Source organism: Phoenix dactylifera, chromosome 10 (genome assembly GCF_009389715.1).
Source record: "Phoenix dactylifera cultivar Barhee BC4 chromosome 10, palm_55x_up_171113_PBpolish2nd_filt_p, whole genome shotgun sequence".
NCBI lineage: Eukaryota > Viridiplantae > Streptophyta > Magnoliopsida > Arecales > Arecaceae > Phoenix > Phoenix dactylifera.
In genome coordinates, this window is record NC_052401.1 from 5,746,626 (window position 1) to 5,764,662 (window position 18,037).

The 18,037-nt window shown below is 32.3% G+C and overlaps 1 protein-coding gene across 2 annotated transcripts; it reads left to right on the forward strand.

The window, feature by feature from the left end:
* The first annotated feature begins 1,975 nt into the window (after positions 1–1,975).
* LOC103708531 (furostanol glycoside 26-O-beta-glucosidase-like) lies at positions 1,976–17,965 on the forward strand. 2 transcript variants are annotated; one of them, XM_008793490.3, is made up of 13 exons: positions 1,977–2,291; positions 2,407–2,476; positions 5,234–5,292; positions 5,385–5,460; positions 5,733–5,810; positions 5,898–5,985; positions 6,590–6,839; positions 7,223–7,338; positions 7,449–7,669; positions 9,576–9,607; positions 11,842–11,941; positions 12,344–12,452; positions 17,561–17,965. In XM_008793490.3, exons 1-13 carry the CDS (start codon positions 2,154–2,156, stop codon positions 17,727–17,729), a joined length of 1,506 nt encoding a protein of 501 aa, XP_008791712.2. In that variant the 5' UTR covers positions 1,977–2,153; the 3' UTR covers positions 17,730–17,965. The 2 variants fall into 2 exon arrangements, with proteins under 2 accessions (XP_038986805.1, XP_008791712.2); XM_039130877.1 differs by lacking the exon at positions 12,344–12,452 and having other exon boundaries at positions 1,976–2,291; positions 17,561–17,718.
* The last annotated feature ends 72 nt before the right edge of the window (positions 17,966–18,037 follow it).

Here is an 18,037-nt window from a genome sequence, read left to right on the forward strand (position 1 = left end):
AGCAAATGTTTCTATAGTTTTAAAGTAACATGTTGTAGGACTGGACTCTCTCATGGAAACCACGTATAAAGTGTGTTGCGAGCTATTGACCTCTCATGGTTCAATACTTCTGGTTACAGAAAACTGAGAAAGGGAAAAAGAGTTCAGGAAAAATGCGAGGAACAGGAAGGCTATTAATATTTTTCTCTGGAAATGGTAAACAAATGTGTGAATTACCATGCCTTCCACCAGTTAACGATGTCATCGATCCATAACGCTCTGATGCCAAAGCACAAAATGTTAAGTGTAACTGTTTCTTCAGAGTTGAGCCCCTGGCACGGCCAACCCAAATGATAACAATTACCTGTTCATTGGTCTCTCAGGATGTTCTTTTCACCTTTCTTTGTACTTTTGGTATGGGAGAGATATAATGCAAAGTATTCTGCAGCTATTCAGGGGGAAAATACAGAAGACTGCCCTCAAGGTTTTGCCAGCGATTCATGCGTCGCCCGAATCAGATATGCTCTCTCTTCCTTTCAATATCGGCTATCGATTTGAGCAGAGTTAGAGGTCTCCATTGAAGATCCTGAGCCCTGGAAACTACAAGCTTTTCAAGAGATCTCCATGACAGCAGCTACAGTCCAGACCAGCATCAGCTTGAAACCGATGAGCTAGGAAAGGAGGAGCAGTAGATATTGAACAGGACTCTCTTCGAGTCGAGCTCACCGAGTTCGCCGGATGGTCAGCCACTTGATTAGCTTCGCGATAGACATGCCTACCTGTCATGTTGCTTAAGCCACTGTCTTCTGGCAGAAGAATCTTAGCGCATACACGCGCATGCACACGCTCAAACACAATAGAAGAGAGTTGGAAGATTCGATGTTCATTAACTTGAGAAATTACCTTCAGCTTTGATTGGAAGATTTGATGCTCATCAACTGAGAAATTTACCCGAGTCTTGTTTGACTTCTCTCTGATGCAAAGCAAATAAGAAAATCTGCAAGCAGGGCTCAGATGCCCATTGCCTGCCTATCTTCTATGTTACTACTCCCTTCGACCACTCTGTTCCAAGCCTTCCAATGGAGCCCACCCTTTTCTTTTCTTTTACACATGGGCATGACTTGGCTCAGGTTCCCACCATAACAATTGGAGATCCATGGAGAGTTGTTGAGCTCCGTGCGGCATGCCATGTGGAAGAATTGTCTCTTTTAAAGAAAGAATCACGAGTGCGAATTATAGCGTTGACCTGGACAAAAGTTGACCAACTGTAATTCTCTTCTTAATTTATATGGTGATTGGTGAGATGTCCAAATTAATACATTGTGGATTTTTCACTCAACCAAGTTGGCGTTCTCTAAGCTTTTAATCAGGCGATGTAGTAGTTGGTCTGGAGCTTTCCTTGGGAACCTTCTTCCAATATCATATTGCGATTTAGAATATTCTACATGTTTGAATGAATCAAATTAAACAGCCACGCAAGATTTGCATTGGCTCACTCCATGTTTCACCAATGAAGTGGTCACGCGACTGGGCTTCATTGACTTTGCCGTATAATATTATAAACCCAATGATTGATTGAACTTGATTCTAAAACGAGCAGGATCGAAATCTCACGTAAGGGCTATATAATATGCCGTTTTCACCCAAAAAAAAATAAATAAACGAGCAAGAAACGTATCTAAAGTAGCAATGACTCGACTTGACGTTCCCCCCAGGAGCAATATAATTGCACCCACGCTTCTCCTCAGATTTCTAAGATAAGCATGCAAGGGATCGATGGGTTAGTCTGGAGAGGACAAGTAGGCTATCGAATGGTATCAATAAAGCATGCACCAATTTGTTAGAAAAAAAAGAAAGGTAGAAAAGACAATATGATTTTTTTTTATTAAATGAGAAACGTATTCCAAGGCTTGCGTATGAGAAGTAAGTGCTACGTACACCAGTTATAAAAGCGCATGCACTTAAGCAAGCCATGTGAGAATCCAGCTCTATATTCCAACTCCCAAGACTTTGGACCAATTCCTCGAGCTAAACAGATTACCAATACGAATAAGCAAATAAAACCCTTATAATACAACTAGACACGCAATGGCTGGCAATATATATAGATAGGCTCCTGCTTGCAGAGGCCTTCTCGTAATGCATTGAGCTCTGCCGGTGTGCATACTGCTGTCATGGAGCCTCCTGTAGAGCTTCCTCAGAAGAAGAGGAAAAGGTCGGAACCTCCAACGGGGGTTCCAGCTAAGGTGACTTTAGGAAGGAGTAGCTTCCCTCCTGGTTTTGTCTTCGGTGCTGCCACTTCTGCATACCAGGTCTCTCTCTCTCTCTCTCTCTCTCTCATACACACACACACACACACACACACACACACACACACATACATCCATGACACTAACATGGGCTGTTTGCTGATGAGACATGGTGAAGGTGGAAGGAGCGTGGAATGAAGGAGGGAAAGGGCCAAGTATATGGGACACCTTCACCCATAACAACAAAGGTTGTCGCTTTGAAACTTCCACAATCATTTTTTTTTTTTGTACTTAAAGGTAAAAATCTTATGAAGGCATCGGAAGATCTAGGAAAAGAAAATGATTTCCCTGTAGGTGGACGCTTGCTATCCCAAAGACTAGGATAATAAATTGAAATTAAAAGTCATCTATTAGTTTATTTCCAAAGTTTGAGGATAATGAGTTCCGCAAACCTGCTTCCACTGCTGCTCAAACTCCTCTTCCTTCCATAACTCGCCCGTTGGATAGGTTATTCACGTATAACCCATTCATGCATTGAAACACAGCCAGCTAATATAACAATGGATTTTTTGCGGATATACCCTCCTAAATATTATAATTTACGTGAGTATATACCTCCCAAAATTGATATTTGCATGTATACCTTTATAAAACACTTGTATTGCGTATATATATATTTTTTCTTTTTTTCTTGTATATGTACCCACAACATCTAACGTCATTAAAAAATTACTAGTTTAAAATTGAAATTACTAAAAAATATCCTTAATAAGTAGATATTCAAAATTAAAGAAATATTTATAATTGTATACATACAAATAGCAACTCTATGAGGGTATTTATGTAATTTTGCATATTAATGAGGATTTATATGCAAAAAATTTTAATTTTATTTTTTTCTATTTCAACTTGTTTTAACACTCAATTTAGTCTAGTGCTTGCTTCTTAATATTTTTTATGAAAATATTGTTTAGAAAAAAGATAGAATATTCAATGATTAAATAACAAAGAGAGTTATGAAAGTTCTTTCACTAATCATGAGATTATTTTACTTTATTCTTCTTCATTTGTAACAATTATTATATCTTATTTCACCAAAAACTAGCTTATAATATTTATTATTATAGATGCATATATGAGGGCATGTATCAGAATATTGAAAAGGATCAAAATCTCTTAAAAGCACATGATAGATTGCAATGATCAAGCTTTCTTGCTCCTACTTGTGAGTTCGAAGGATTTTGAAGTCCTTCAATGGTTTTGCTTGGGGATGGTTGATGTTGTTCTTCCATCTATGAGCATAACAAGAGCAAATTAAGAAGCTTTTGGCAAAAATATACTAAGATATATTAAGATGATAGATGCCCTAAATAGTCACTAAGATGATTGCAACTAATAAGATGGTTTCTACCATTAGGGATGACAAAAATATATTAACCTGACTCAACCAAGAAATTTGGGTGGGGCATAGGTCAAGAAGTTCTTCAATTCAGGTTGGGTATGGTTCAAACTCCCGACCTGAACCCTAAACAAGTTGATATGGGTTAGAACTTTGATATGACTCAGATCATGATGATAGAGTTCTATTTAGATCAGATGATATAAGTCAAGTTAAATCATCCATGTGTTTGAGTAAAGATACTATGAGTGATTAATATTTTTAATATTACAAGTCATGAAATATAAAGATTTAGATATAGTAAGTTCGGTTGATAGAAGAACAACCTTTGCATATTAGATTACTTTATGGGTCAAATGGGCTATGAGGGTTTGGTTATAAATCAAAGGTTCTTGACATGACATCAAGTCAGGTTAGCTATAGGTTAAGTTTTCCTATATTACCATCCATATCTATAATAACCAAAAATAAGTTTTCTAAATTTTATATTCTTTTTTAAGAAAAAAGATTTGGTATCAATTTATGTCTAGCTAGCACATTTAGGGTGAGCATTTTAATTTTAATTTCTCTTTACGGTTAGGTTCATGTGGTGCAACTTATTAGTTTTATTTATGCATGTAGTCGTATTTACTCTATACATGTTTGCAACCATGTTAAAGGATTGAACATAAAGGGGCAGCCAATCAAGGATCATGCCTTAATTACTCCATGATTCTTTAATTGAAGGTTGAAGAACAGTTTTGGTCAAAGTATCTAGCACATGAGAATTAGTACTAAACTAATAATTTATTATTCAAAGTATATCTATCATTTTATGCTAAAAAAAGTGGTCTTTTTTTTTCATACTTTTCATGCACCAGAGATTGGATCAACACCTCCTAATTAGTTCCATCTCTTCTTCAAATTCGCATAACTAGAACATGGTCTGTACGGTTTGCTGCACAAAGTTGGATACTTAATTTGCTTCCCTACTCATCTATAGTCCATAACTTCAACTGAAAGTCAGATAATCAAAAGGAGATGTATAAGCTAAGTATTCAAACTTAAAACTGCTAGAAATGACCAACAAAAAAAAAGTTCTCTCTGCATCTCAACCTAGAGAATGAACATACATGCATGCATGCATATAATATATGGACATACGTACATACATATACATACACACACTTGACTATAATTACACACATAAACATGTATTCAAATAATCAAAAGGAAAAAGCTAAGTATTCAAACCAAAAACTGCTAGAAATGACCAACAAAAAAAGTTCGCTTTGCATCTCAACCTAGAGCATGAACATACATGCATGCAAGCATATAATATATGTACGATATGTACGTACATACATACATATACACACTTGACTATAATTACGCACACAAAAATGTATTTGTACATATAAAATTATTTTAATTTTACTACGTGTTCCCATATGCAAAGACATATAGCATTAAGGATATGCACTTTTGCATGAGTAGAATCCTTGTTCAAATCTTTGTTGATGCTACATAGAAGGTTTGTCTTTTCCTTTTCTTAAACTAAAGATTTGTCTTTGCATATTGGGGCAGAATCTAAGTCTCATGTAAATGCTTTCATGATATTTTGTAGATAAAATTCAAGACAAAAGCACTGGAGACATTGCGACCGACTCGTACCACAGATTCAAAGTAGGTATAGAGAAGGTCAACTTGATGGCTCTTTCCTTTCATGTACTTATAGCACCTCTTAACTCAATTCCTTTTACTTATAATGGTCACAGGAAGATGTTAAAATAATGAAGGATATAGGCATGGATTCATACCGATTCTCCATTTCTTGGTCAAGGATATTGCCAAGTAAAGTTCTAATTCTATGTTTCATGTTCTAGATATCTGTGCTTCTTCTAGTTGTTAAATTCTATGCATAGATATGAAGTTTGTTGAACTGAAGTGTAAGCTAACCATCCAAGTCGTCATTATCAATATAGATTTTGGAGCATAACTAGATTAGATGTCATACTTGCCTCCAAAATTTCATATAAAATCTTTATGATGAAACTTACTTGAATGCGGAGGCAGTATAGCTTGCATCAATTTTATCCATAATCATAAGCATCTTAACCTTGCAGAGGGCACACTAAAAGATGGAGTAAATCCAGAAGGAATCAAATACTACAATGATCTCATCAACGAGTTAATAAAAAATGGTAATAACAAGTAAGGATAATCTTAGATGTTTTTTATCTTTTTGCAAGTCTCGGCAATTATATAATACTTCCATGATTCTTGTGCAGAAATAAAGCCCTTTGTCACCCTATTTCATTGGGATGTACCACAAGCATTAGAGGATGCATATGGAGGCTTCTTGAGTAGTAAGATTGTGTAAGTGTGTAAGTTTACTAATAATGATTTTTCTATTTTCATCATATCATCACCCAAAGATTATGAACAAAATTAACTAGTCTTTTTGGTGGAAATGTGGACAGAACTAATCTTAAATCTAAATTTCAATAAGGCTATAACTTATATACTCAAAGGATGAAGATAAAATCGAAATAAACGGGGTAAGATATGTTAGTAATGGTAATAGTTACAAATAAGTTATTCTATTTAACACAATACATAGCTTTAAAAAAAAGAAAATATTTCTTTAACTCATTATGATATTATATGTTATAGGAGAATTTATAATGCAATTATTGCATCTTGATATATCTAGATAAGTGATATCATGTATCATGTTATAGGCTATAGATTTACGACCGATTTTTGTATTTTGATCTCCAACTTTGAACTCATCTTTATTATGTAAAGGAACCTAATATGTATATTTTATAAAATTATTATGCTGACTTTATGTAGTTCTAATTAATATTACCTAAGTTATTTGTCGGATAAAAGGTTATATAGAAGTTATAATTATTTTGTAGTTCTCTCTTGGTACATTTTTTGAACTCTTCATTTTTTTCTCTCATTTTTGTCTTAGGAATGACTTCAAAGATTTTGCGAACATATGCTTTGAAGAATTTGGAGACCGAGTTAAATACTGGATCACTTTAAATGAGCCATGGAGTTTTAGTAGTATGGGATATTCTCTTGGAAAGCATGCACCTGGGAGAAGCTCTGAATTATTAGGATCTCCGGAGGGTGACTCCATGAAGGAACCATATATTGTTACTCATAACCTTATTCTTTCTCATGCAGCAGTTGCTAGGCTCTACAAAAACCAATTTCAAGTAAGATGAAATTAAATTTTGTGATGATTAATTATTGCATATTATATATGTACTTGCATTTTAATTGATAATGTTGTTTTTGAATATAACAGATTTTGAAATAAATTTTATCCATCAAATAAGTTACTTTGAAATAATATAAACTATTTCAAAAATATAAATTATTTAACTTGTCACGTTTACTAGCATTTCCAATCAGCTATTGCATGGGTGATTCTACCTATTGAAAATGAACTCTATTACTTTCTTACATAAAATATATAAACAATTATACATTACTTTTAAATTGATTGGAATCCATAATATTATTTAATTTTCAATTCATGTTTATTGTCTACATGCAATTTTGAAACTTATTAAAGCAGCTACAAATTGTATCTTAGGCTGAACAACAAGGTGAAGTAGGAATTACCCTTGTAAGTATGTGGTTTGAGCCATATTCAAAATTGTATCAAGACAAAGAGGCTGCAAATAGAGCCATTGAGTTCATGCTTGGATGGTTAGTGAAAATATAAATTATCATCATAATAATTTCTATAAAAATATATTAACATGTACATGGTATACTATTTTTTCTAACTTTCATCTTAATTTATCAAATTTACACAGGTACATGGATCCATTAGTCTACGGAGATTATCCATTTAACATGAGAGCATTGGTTGGGGAGAGGCTTCCTTTCTTTACAAGCGAGCAGTCAGAGATGATTAAAGAATCCTATGATTTTATTGGAATTAACTATTATACTTCTAGATATGCAAAAAGTGTTTCAATCTCACAGAACTATTCACCTATTATTAGCATTAATGACTCATATGCCGAGCAATTTGGTATGTCAATTGATTGACTAATTTAATGAAAATATTTTTTATTTGCAAATTTCTTCTATATTTAATTTTTTTATTACTTTTAGAAGGTATATATTCTTTCATCATCCAAAATGGCTTTCCTTTCTACTCCAAAGTTTGAATGTAAAAATAAAAAAAGTGAAAAATTTCAATCTTTTTTGGTTTTCTCAAAGTTGTTAATCATTTATTTTATTTCTTAGTGTTTAAATATATATACTCTATACCTATTTTGATATAAATAATCTATCAAACCCACATTCCAACATATGTTAGATTTTTGCCCGTCTTTTTCTAAAAACGTAACGTAAGAAAAGATCCCCCCCCCTTTCCTTACTCTATGATTTTTATTAGAAGATAAAATATAAATTGCAAAAAAGAAAGAGAGAAGGATACTTCAATCAACATAATAATCTAAAATTTGATAGTTTCCTATTTCTATCTTTTTTAATTACAATGATGTTTCTAAATTAGTAAAATTGTGATATAACATATTATCAATAGTTTCATATTTATTTTCAATATGTATATAATAAATTGTGCCTAATGGCTGAATAGATTAACCATATCTAAAAATTTTAGTTTCAGTTTAACTGCAGAAATAAAATATTTTCAAATGATGAATTAACAAATAGAAAAGGATATCAAGTATCGAATAATTAATTTTTTAAGTGGCATAAGTCAAAGAATGGTAGGTATTTAAAAATGGAATGTGGCCCAAACAACAAGGATTGATTATACATTTAGATGGCCTATATGCTATTTTATGGTTTAAATATTCTCAAATTATACATCATATTCATTATATATATATATATATATATATATATACTAATTTTATATAAGAGTATTGCATGCTCATATTTTGGAAGCTAAAAGGTAATATTTATAATATTAATATATATGCTTGTCTAACACTATAACAATTTTCTTGTAGAGATGAGAAGATAATATAAATTTTCAAATTATAACTTTTAGTCATTAATATTCATGCCACAATGTATTAAAAATAATTTTAAAAAAAATTTAACCGCTTATGATCATGCTACTATTAAAAAAAATTATCTATAAATAGGGTTTAATACCAAAGAAAGTGAGCCTTCATGACTGTGGATTGCTTAAGTTCTAACTTTATTGAATGACATGAATCATCAATATAATATTATGATAATTATTCTTTACTATTATTAATTAAATCTTCAAAGTTATTGATATTATATGCTCAAGTATCTAGTATTAGATTTGTAATCTATCTTCTATTTCTTTATTGTTATGTGAACTTTCGTTATCAAAATTTATTTTTGAATTATTTAGTTTTCACTTGACTTTCAAATATTATATATATTTTAAAGGATTCAATAAAGCTTAATATTTTAATATTATGTGAGACTGCCACTATGAAAAATAGGATTGTTTAGCCTAAAATCATAATCTATAATGGATGAGTATATGTTCATTTAAGAATTACGTGCCTCTTTTTTAGATATAAAATAAGTTATAAGTTATGTATTATTATAGTTTACAAGGAATTACAGTACTTTGTTAGCATATTAAATTTTGTATTATCGTTATGGGAACTTTCGGAAATGAACATAGTTATGTTTAGAAAATACAACCATTGTGTTAAAACTAATATCTCAATAATTATATGAAGCTTATCTTGTTAAAATTGGTCATCTAAAACACTAACATATATTATTACTTGTTCTATTTTTTGTGATATTTTCTATATATAAGATAGGATGTTACTTATTCATGACAATATTTAGAACTTAAAGTTAAAAAATAGTCGATACAATGCTTCTTTTATGAAAAGAATAATCATTTGAAGTAATTTGAAAGCCATATTATTAGTCACTCGTCCAATAATTATACAATTTTTTTATTGCAGAAGCAAAAGATGGTGTTCCTATTGGACAATTGGTAAAACGACATCTTCTTTTTTTAGTTATTATTTTGCCCTGCAAATGAGTTGCACTTGAAATAGTTATACATTCAATCACAATTTCTTTTAGTAAATGAAGAAATTCTATCTTCTAATTCACTTAGAATATGCATTGCTAACATGCTATTTTCTATTAAAGGTTTCTCATACTTGGCATAGCCTGTATTTGGATGATATAATTAGTTAAAGTAGTAAATAGAAAATAATAACTCGAATTTTATAAATGGCAACTCAGACTTCTGTATGCCTTTGAGAATACTATTATATTTTAATTTTTGACAATTGTACTGAAGAGTGGAGATCTAATCATTGATGATACATCACTAAGCTATCTATAACAAAAAAAAAAAATATCGCTAAACTATGGAACTATAAACTTTCAAGTCTAAATCTTATATTTAACTCTTATAATATAGCTACATAATATTTTTTCTAAAATAGAGATGAAAGTTATTTTTCTCCTTCAGAGGCTAATGGAGAAATGTAGATAAAATACCAAGATCTCTATATCGTTTTTATTGATTTAAAGAAAGCATATGATAGAGTTCCTAGAGAAATCTTACGATGACTGTTAGAGAATAAAGAAAATGTTAGATATTTTAATGTGATCAAGGGCATACATGATAGTGTGGTTACTAGTGTGAGAGCTATTGATGGTAATACTAATAAGCTTCTTACCCTTTTGCGCAAATTATAAATTTGCTTACTAATTATATTCAGGGTAATATTTCATGGTGCATGCTATTTGTAGATGATATGGCTGAAACTAAGGTCATGATTAATCATAAGTTGGAATGATGACGAAGTGTAATTAGAATCCAATAATTTTTGATTAAGTAGAACCAAGATGGAATACACTGAATACGATTAAATTAATAAAATTCAAAATAAAGATGAAAGTAAAAATTGAGAATCATGAAGTTTCCACGAATGATCATTTTTTTGGTAGTTAAGATCAATTGTTCTTCAGAAAGGAGAGATTGAAGAGAATGATATCCATAGAATTGAAGCAATTTTGGATAAAATGAAAAAGTTATCTGGAATATTATATTGTCATAGGATATCTACCAAGTTAGAAAAAAATTATAGAATAACTAGATGACTAGCTATGCTTTATGAAATAGAATATTGGGCAATTAAAAATAATATGTGAACAAGATAAATGTCCTCAAAACAAAAATATTGAGATAGATATGTGGTAATACAAAAAATTAAAAAAAATAAGAAATGAAGTTATTCATAAGAAGATAAAGGTGCCATCAATTAAGGATAAATTAAGAGCAGGATGATTTAGATAGTTCAGACATGTATAATAATATAAGCCAAGGGATGAATTGGTATAAAAGAGTGATTATATATATATAAGGAAAGAGGGATAACGATAGATAAAAAATCACATAGGATTAAGTAGTAAAGAAGAACTCGACATCTTAACATCATTTAAAAAATATAGCCTTAATCTGAGCATAATGGAGAAATAGAATTCATGTAGTGACCCCGACTAGTATGGGATTAAGGTTTAGTTGAGTTTAGTTGATTAAGGTTTAGTTGAGTTTAGTTGAATGGAATAGATACACAATTCATATAAAGGATAAAGCAATGACATGAAAGTGTTAGGGGCTAAGGAACATATCCAATTTAATACTTGAAATGCTAGTTGATAAGGAGAAAATGACTCCATAGATCAACATTTTCTAATTTTTCTATTGCTAGTTGTAGAGTAAATTGATATCTCTCTTGTATAATTTTTTAAATTTTTTTGGTAATGTCAATTTATGTAATTAAATTAAATAAGGGACTCCAAAAAAGGAATTAGCTTACTTTTTAACTTATAAAGTGCAATTTATGTACTAATGCTAAAGTAGATGATAGTTTCTTATCAAACTAATATTTTAAAAAATAAAAGGCATAATGTCTCCAATCTTCGATGATCATTTAGAAATAACAAAAAGTGGATAAGTTTTGAATCAATATATACATGAATGTTGATAGTTTGTCATTTGACTTATATATACTCCATATATTGTAAATTGAAGCTAGTCATAACTTAGGAAAACTACATACTCCCTTTGCTCTTATAAAAATTCATCTTTTAATCCTTAAATATTTTATTTGCATGTAACATTATTTTTATTTCTCATTATTAAGGATATATTTATTTAATATTATTTGTATAACCAAGAGTTCATCTAATGCACTTTCCTGCTTGCAGAATGGTACATGGATATATGTCTACCCTCGTGGAATGAAAAACCTCTTATTATATACAAAGAGGAGGTATAAAGACCCAAAAATATACATCACTGAAAATGGTTAGTAATTTTACAATGCAAATATGGTTAGATATAAGGGCATATGATTGGGCAAAAATTACAAAAAGTTGTTTTTGTTGCATGTGTTATGCTTTTTGGTTTGCAAAACAATATCTTTTGTTAAAAGAAACTAAAATAAAAATTCTAAGTAAGTCTATGATTAACCTATTGCTAATTTTCAAGTTGCTTTAGCGTACATTTTATGTAGAACTACAAAACATTGTCTTTCATTACATATTTTTCAAATACTTATAAATAAATAGAATCATCAGATCAAATTTACAAAAACTTTATATAGATTTGGGATACAAAATGATATTCTTTCTTTACTCCTAGATGGAGCATAAGCCTCTTATCTCTACTATTTTTCTTATCATTATAAATGAAACTCTCTTTTTACAGGAACTTGTGAACTAGACAATTCAAATCTAACATTGAAACAAGCACGCAATGATCCACATAGAATCAATTACCTCTCCATCCACCTTGCTGAAATTTGTGAAGCCATACGGTAAGTCAACATATATTAGATGTGACTTCACTATAAGCTTGGTGAAATTGTATAGATCTCATACATGATATTTCTAGAAACTATTATTTTCATAAATATACAAACTTTAACATACCTAAGATATGTATATCCAAGAATAATATAGTTATACTTATTAATAAGCCTTCAACATGTATAGAATAACAATACTATCTTTTTTCTTGATATGTAGGGCCAAAAGGATTTACACAGTTTAGCTAAACCACTATAAAATAATGCCAAGGGCTACTATGTAATTGGGATTCATGATTAGTATATAGAGAATTTATTGCAGGCTTTCTTGTGATATAATTTACTTGTACAATAGATATTGAGGTAATTAGACTTGTGTAGACACATGTTGAGCCCAGCCTATTGTAAAGTAATTTATATCATAAGCCAATAGAAAAACGACAAGAAATTAATATTGAGGTAATTTATATCCAAGGATCTCCCGAATATTTATCAATATAGGCCTAGCCCAACCCGTAATCCTATTATTTTGTTGGTTGTACTAGCCCAACCTACGAATCCCATAGGAATTTTACTCCAATCATCCAAACATGTCCTAAATGAAATTATCCAAAATAGTCGGCAATTTTAAAAAAATTAATAAGATGCTATAGTTGCATATTGATCACTAGCTAAATTGTGTAGATGAGGAAACATGTCGCATAGTGAGATTCCACCGATCTACATATTTAGACAATTTTAGCACCTTTAAAGCATATAGAGTATTGAAATTGTCATGCCCCAAATTTAGAACATAATATGGCTATATTACCTTAAGGTACTACCCATGATAACATGAAGCGAACCACAGTAACCTATATAAAAATATATCTCATATAAAATATAAAAAATCTAAATCTCCTATCGATTAAATAATAAGTTGTCAGTACAAGGCTTCTAAATCCAGAATTTAAATGTCAAAACCCATAACTTCAAGATTCATGAAGACACCCAACTATAAATTTATAATAAACTAATAAACTAAAATTCTATTACAAAAGCTTTTTAGTACGAACTCTAAGCCTAGATCCATTCCCTCTCTTAGCGACCTTATTTGTCTGAAAAAGTTAGAAAAGAAGAGATATAAGCTACAATGCTCAGTAAATAAACCTTTAAATACCTTACTGGATCAAGCATAAGTTTTTATATGAATTAATACATTATTAGAGAAAATAACTTTTGTTGCAAAATAGAATATTTCATAGTATATTCTGATAAAATAATTCATAATCCATAATGTATGCATAAATCATGAAGATTTCATAAACATGGTTCTAAGTATATAACATAAACAAATTCTTAAACATATATCATTTAGCCAGTTTATAATGCAAAACATTGCTTACAAACGTTCAGTGCTATGGCCATTTTGTACATGTGATAGGGCCCTCATCATAATCAACAAAGTATCATAATTTGTATTTATTACTATTTTATGCCCGTTGGCATAGGGTCATTTTCATTGGATGCTAGCTCCAGGTGGTCGATTGACCACTAGTTCTAAGAGTTATTATAGCTATCTGAGAGCCCTTGATATATTCATATTTTTATCTTAAAGTATACACATAGAGTAGATAGAAAAAATACTAAATGACATGATAAGGTTCATATTTCATAAACAAGTTATTTTTATTAAAATATTCATGGAACCATTCTTTCACAATAAAGTATAATTTTTGTGATACATATGACAGATCCTTTATTTTAAGAAAAATATGATATCATCAACATTGAATATTATTTTTATATTTTACACAAATCATATGCATGGAAAATATGCGATAGTTTGAAAATTAATAAGGAGTGTAAGGACTAATTACCTCTTTTCTTTTGAACCTTCAAAGTTCAATTATATGAATTAGCTAAACCTATTCAAAGACATTCAATGCGCAAGTAACTTCCTATTCAATAGCTTTAATAGTATTAAAATTTTAAGAGAGAGAAAAAGGGAATGGTTGGCCAAGTTGAGATGGCTCTTGGTAGGTTAGATCTAAACAACTCAATTGGTGGATGAAGCAGGGCCTTGATTAAAGTAAAGATTGTTCAACAAGGATCATCAATAGTGAATTTTAAGGGTACTCAACAAAGGTCAGGGTGATGGATTCAATATGCTGCCTAGGTACCAAAGTGGTTTAGGCCTCTTTACTAATCTCAACTAAGGTCCATTGGAAAGGAAGACAGGACCCTTTATTGGTTCCATGGGATGGGATTTCTATTTTTCGAGCAATCATAGGGGACGAGGAAGCCTCCTCTTGCTGTTCCTGAGGAAGAAGAAGAGGAAAAGGAAAGGCATGGTAGTGGTTCGGCAAGGTGCGACAACATAGCCGGAGGTCCAGTAGTAGGTGGCGAGGCATAGCCAGTGACAATAGGCGTTCAACTAACAAGAAAAACAAGGAGACATGGTCGAAAAATAGAAAAAATAAGGGTTTCATTTTGTTTTGGGCCTTAGTTGTTCACCGGCAGCCATAGCTTCACTGGTTGGTCACTAGGAGACCCATGGAGACTCGATCGAGGGTTCAATAACAAGGAATAGCCACGATGGAGATTGGAAAATGGAAAAAAAAGATGATCAGAAAAATAGGGAAGGGTTTTCCATATCTTTTTCAAGCAATTCCTTGCTGGAATCTGGTGAAGGTGGTTCAGTAGAAAAGGGGAAAAACCAAGAAAGAAAATTGATGGGTTTGAGATGCTTTTGAGGTTGGCAAAATGACAGTCTTCCAAAAGAAGAAGAGGAAAAATGAATAGATTTTGGTGATGGTTCAGTGGTGGAGGGTCTCGAAGGGGAGGGGAGGTGTTCTTATAAAGGAGCCCTAGGATTTCGGTGGCCCTAGGACTTTGGCTTCTTTTCGGAGTTGTCGAAGAGAAAGAAGACTCCCGCTACCCTTACGTGTGCAGCACATGTGGTCCAATTGAGCTAGGCTAGATATAGCTGATCAAGTGGACCGGGCCAGACTAAGCATCTCATAAATGTTCTTCTATGTTAAGAAATGGAAGGCTAATCATCTATTTTGTGTTAGGAATATGATTAACCTTCTATTTTAATCCCAAAAAATCTCAAAATTCCACATGCTTTATGGATGAAAAATGTTATTGGAATAGTGCTTTTGGTGAAAAATTTTAATTTTCATATACATGCAGGCGAGAAAACATAATATGCTCATTTGCTTTTTCTGTCTTATGGTCAATTTGGGCATAAGGGAGTGGACTACAATTACTGGTAGAAAAGCAAGTGGACATATAGCATGCATATTCTTGCACCTCCAGATTATGATATTGTACTTCTAGACAAGCATGAAAAGACCCTAAAATGGGCGTCTCTATCAAATTATCAATTAATTGTCTATGAAGGAAATAGCACATGAGACTTTAGGGCCATTAGCCATTAAGTTTTGAGCTACCATTTGGTCCCCGATGGCCAGCTGAGGATTTGGTATAGCAGCTTACGCTCGTTTGTGCTGGACTGGACACATGTTAGCTATAGGAAGTATAGTTACGAAAGTGACTTCGGTTTGTTCGAGCTCAACTTCTCGCTTTACTTTAGTAGACCTACAGGTCAGGTCGGCGCCCGCGCTCTTTCTGTCAATATGGGATGATGCCAGAGAATGCATCAAGACAACGAACAATAACAACACAACTACATTTTTCTTTTGCCTCCATGAGATGAGCCTAGTGCATTGGGCCAATGGATAAGAGAACCGGTTTGGCCAAAAAAATGCTTGGGTGCTCTACATATGATGTAGACTCTATCAGATATGTATTGATTTCTTTTTGATAGATCCAGAATAGATAGATATCTTGTCTCATTAATCGATAAAAATGGGGGATTTCTCCTATTTTTCAAAGATTCACTCTTCTCTATACATTCCTACTCTTTCGATCTGTCTGAACAAATCAAGCCATCTATCAATCGATTTGAAAAAAACATTTATCTCGCTTTTCGTTTATTTCTGCCATGCCATAATAGCTGCCACAATAAGAAAAAAGCAAGCAAAATAGTTAAAAGCGCTTGCTTCGCTGCACCCAACATTTCTTATTCACAGAAAAGCCAATAGAAGGATTTGATTTGGACTTCGTAGAGCCGGTGTTGCTATTGTCCTTGCGTTGGGCCAACAAAGCACTTGGGCACTTTACATACAATGTAGATTCCATCAGATATATATCGATTTCTTTCTGATAGATCTAGAATGGATAGATATCTTGTCTTATCACCAATTAAAATAGAAGTTTTTCCCTATTTTTGAAAGATTTCCTCTTCTCTATCCATTCCTACTCTATCGATCTTTCAGAACATATCAGACTATCTATTAATCGATTTGAAAATAACATTCATCTGACTTTTCATTTATTTCCACCATGCCATAATCGCCACCACAATAAGAAAGAAGCAGGCGAAACAGTTAGAAGTGCTTGCTTCGTCACGCCCGACATTTCTTATTCACAGGAAAGCCAACAAAATGATTCGATTCAGACTTCGTAGAGCTGGTGTTGCTGTCTCTGCATAGGGTCGTCCCCCACTCCCATCTCGGGGTGCTAAAGGGTTTTATTTTTGAAATAGACGATCGTATTTTGCTGACGCCTCAAATTGATGCTTTCGTTCCAACATGCTATATTTTCTCCCCCATTGTTAGTAGGTTGATGGGTCGCACGTCCGGCACACATGCTTTGGCCTTGCTTGTGTGTCCATAACTCAAAATAGGTAACCCAACGGCCACCGCCTATAGTTGTTTTACATCAAACTATTAGAATTTAATCATTTAAGTAATTCAATAGTATCTTCTACTGCTTGAATCTTACTCCTATATGGCAAAAGAAGTGTAGAGTATACTGCACAATATGATGTGATTACCAGCATAAGTTATCTCTTGTGAACTTTGGTCCATGAAGACTAGTATACATACCTTTTTTCGTACAAACATAATGAGGTTCTAGATTATGACTAGTGCTCATTTTTCAGATTTTGAGATTTTTTTAAAATAAGAAAATCATACATAAAATAAATTCATTTAAATTAATAATCATTTTGCTGTAGAATTTTACTTTATTTGATTCTCTAACCATTATCTCTTTATTAATTGTAGAGAGGGAGTCCGTGTGAAAGGATACTTTGCTTGGTCTCTTACAGACAACTTTGAATGGGAGCAAGGCTACGTTCAACGATTTGGGCTAACATATATCGATTATGATGATGACCTCAAGCGCTATCCAAAAAAGTCTGCCGAATGGTACACTAGGTTCCTTAATTCCTAAACTGTCTCATTAAAACCGTCCAACTTCTATGGGCTGGCTCTAGTTGGGTTTCTTTGTACAAATGGTTCATGTTTCAGTGAAGATTAACTTCCCGTGGTAGTGGTGTGCTGAAATAAAAGAGTAGCGTTTAAACGTTTAGGAGATTTGTTCGTTACATCTATGCGATGCATAGAAATCATTGTAAAATAATGGCTGGAAACTGATTATGTCAAATTGTCAATTCATTATAACGTCAAGGCTCAACATGTTGTGTTGATGGCTCAGTCGGGTACATAGGTTGATCAACCCAAAAAAAAAAAAAAAAAATC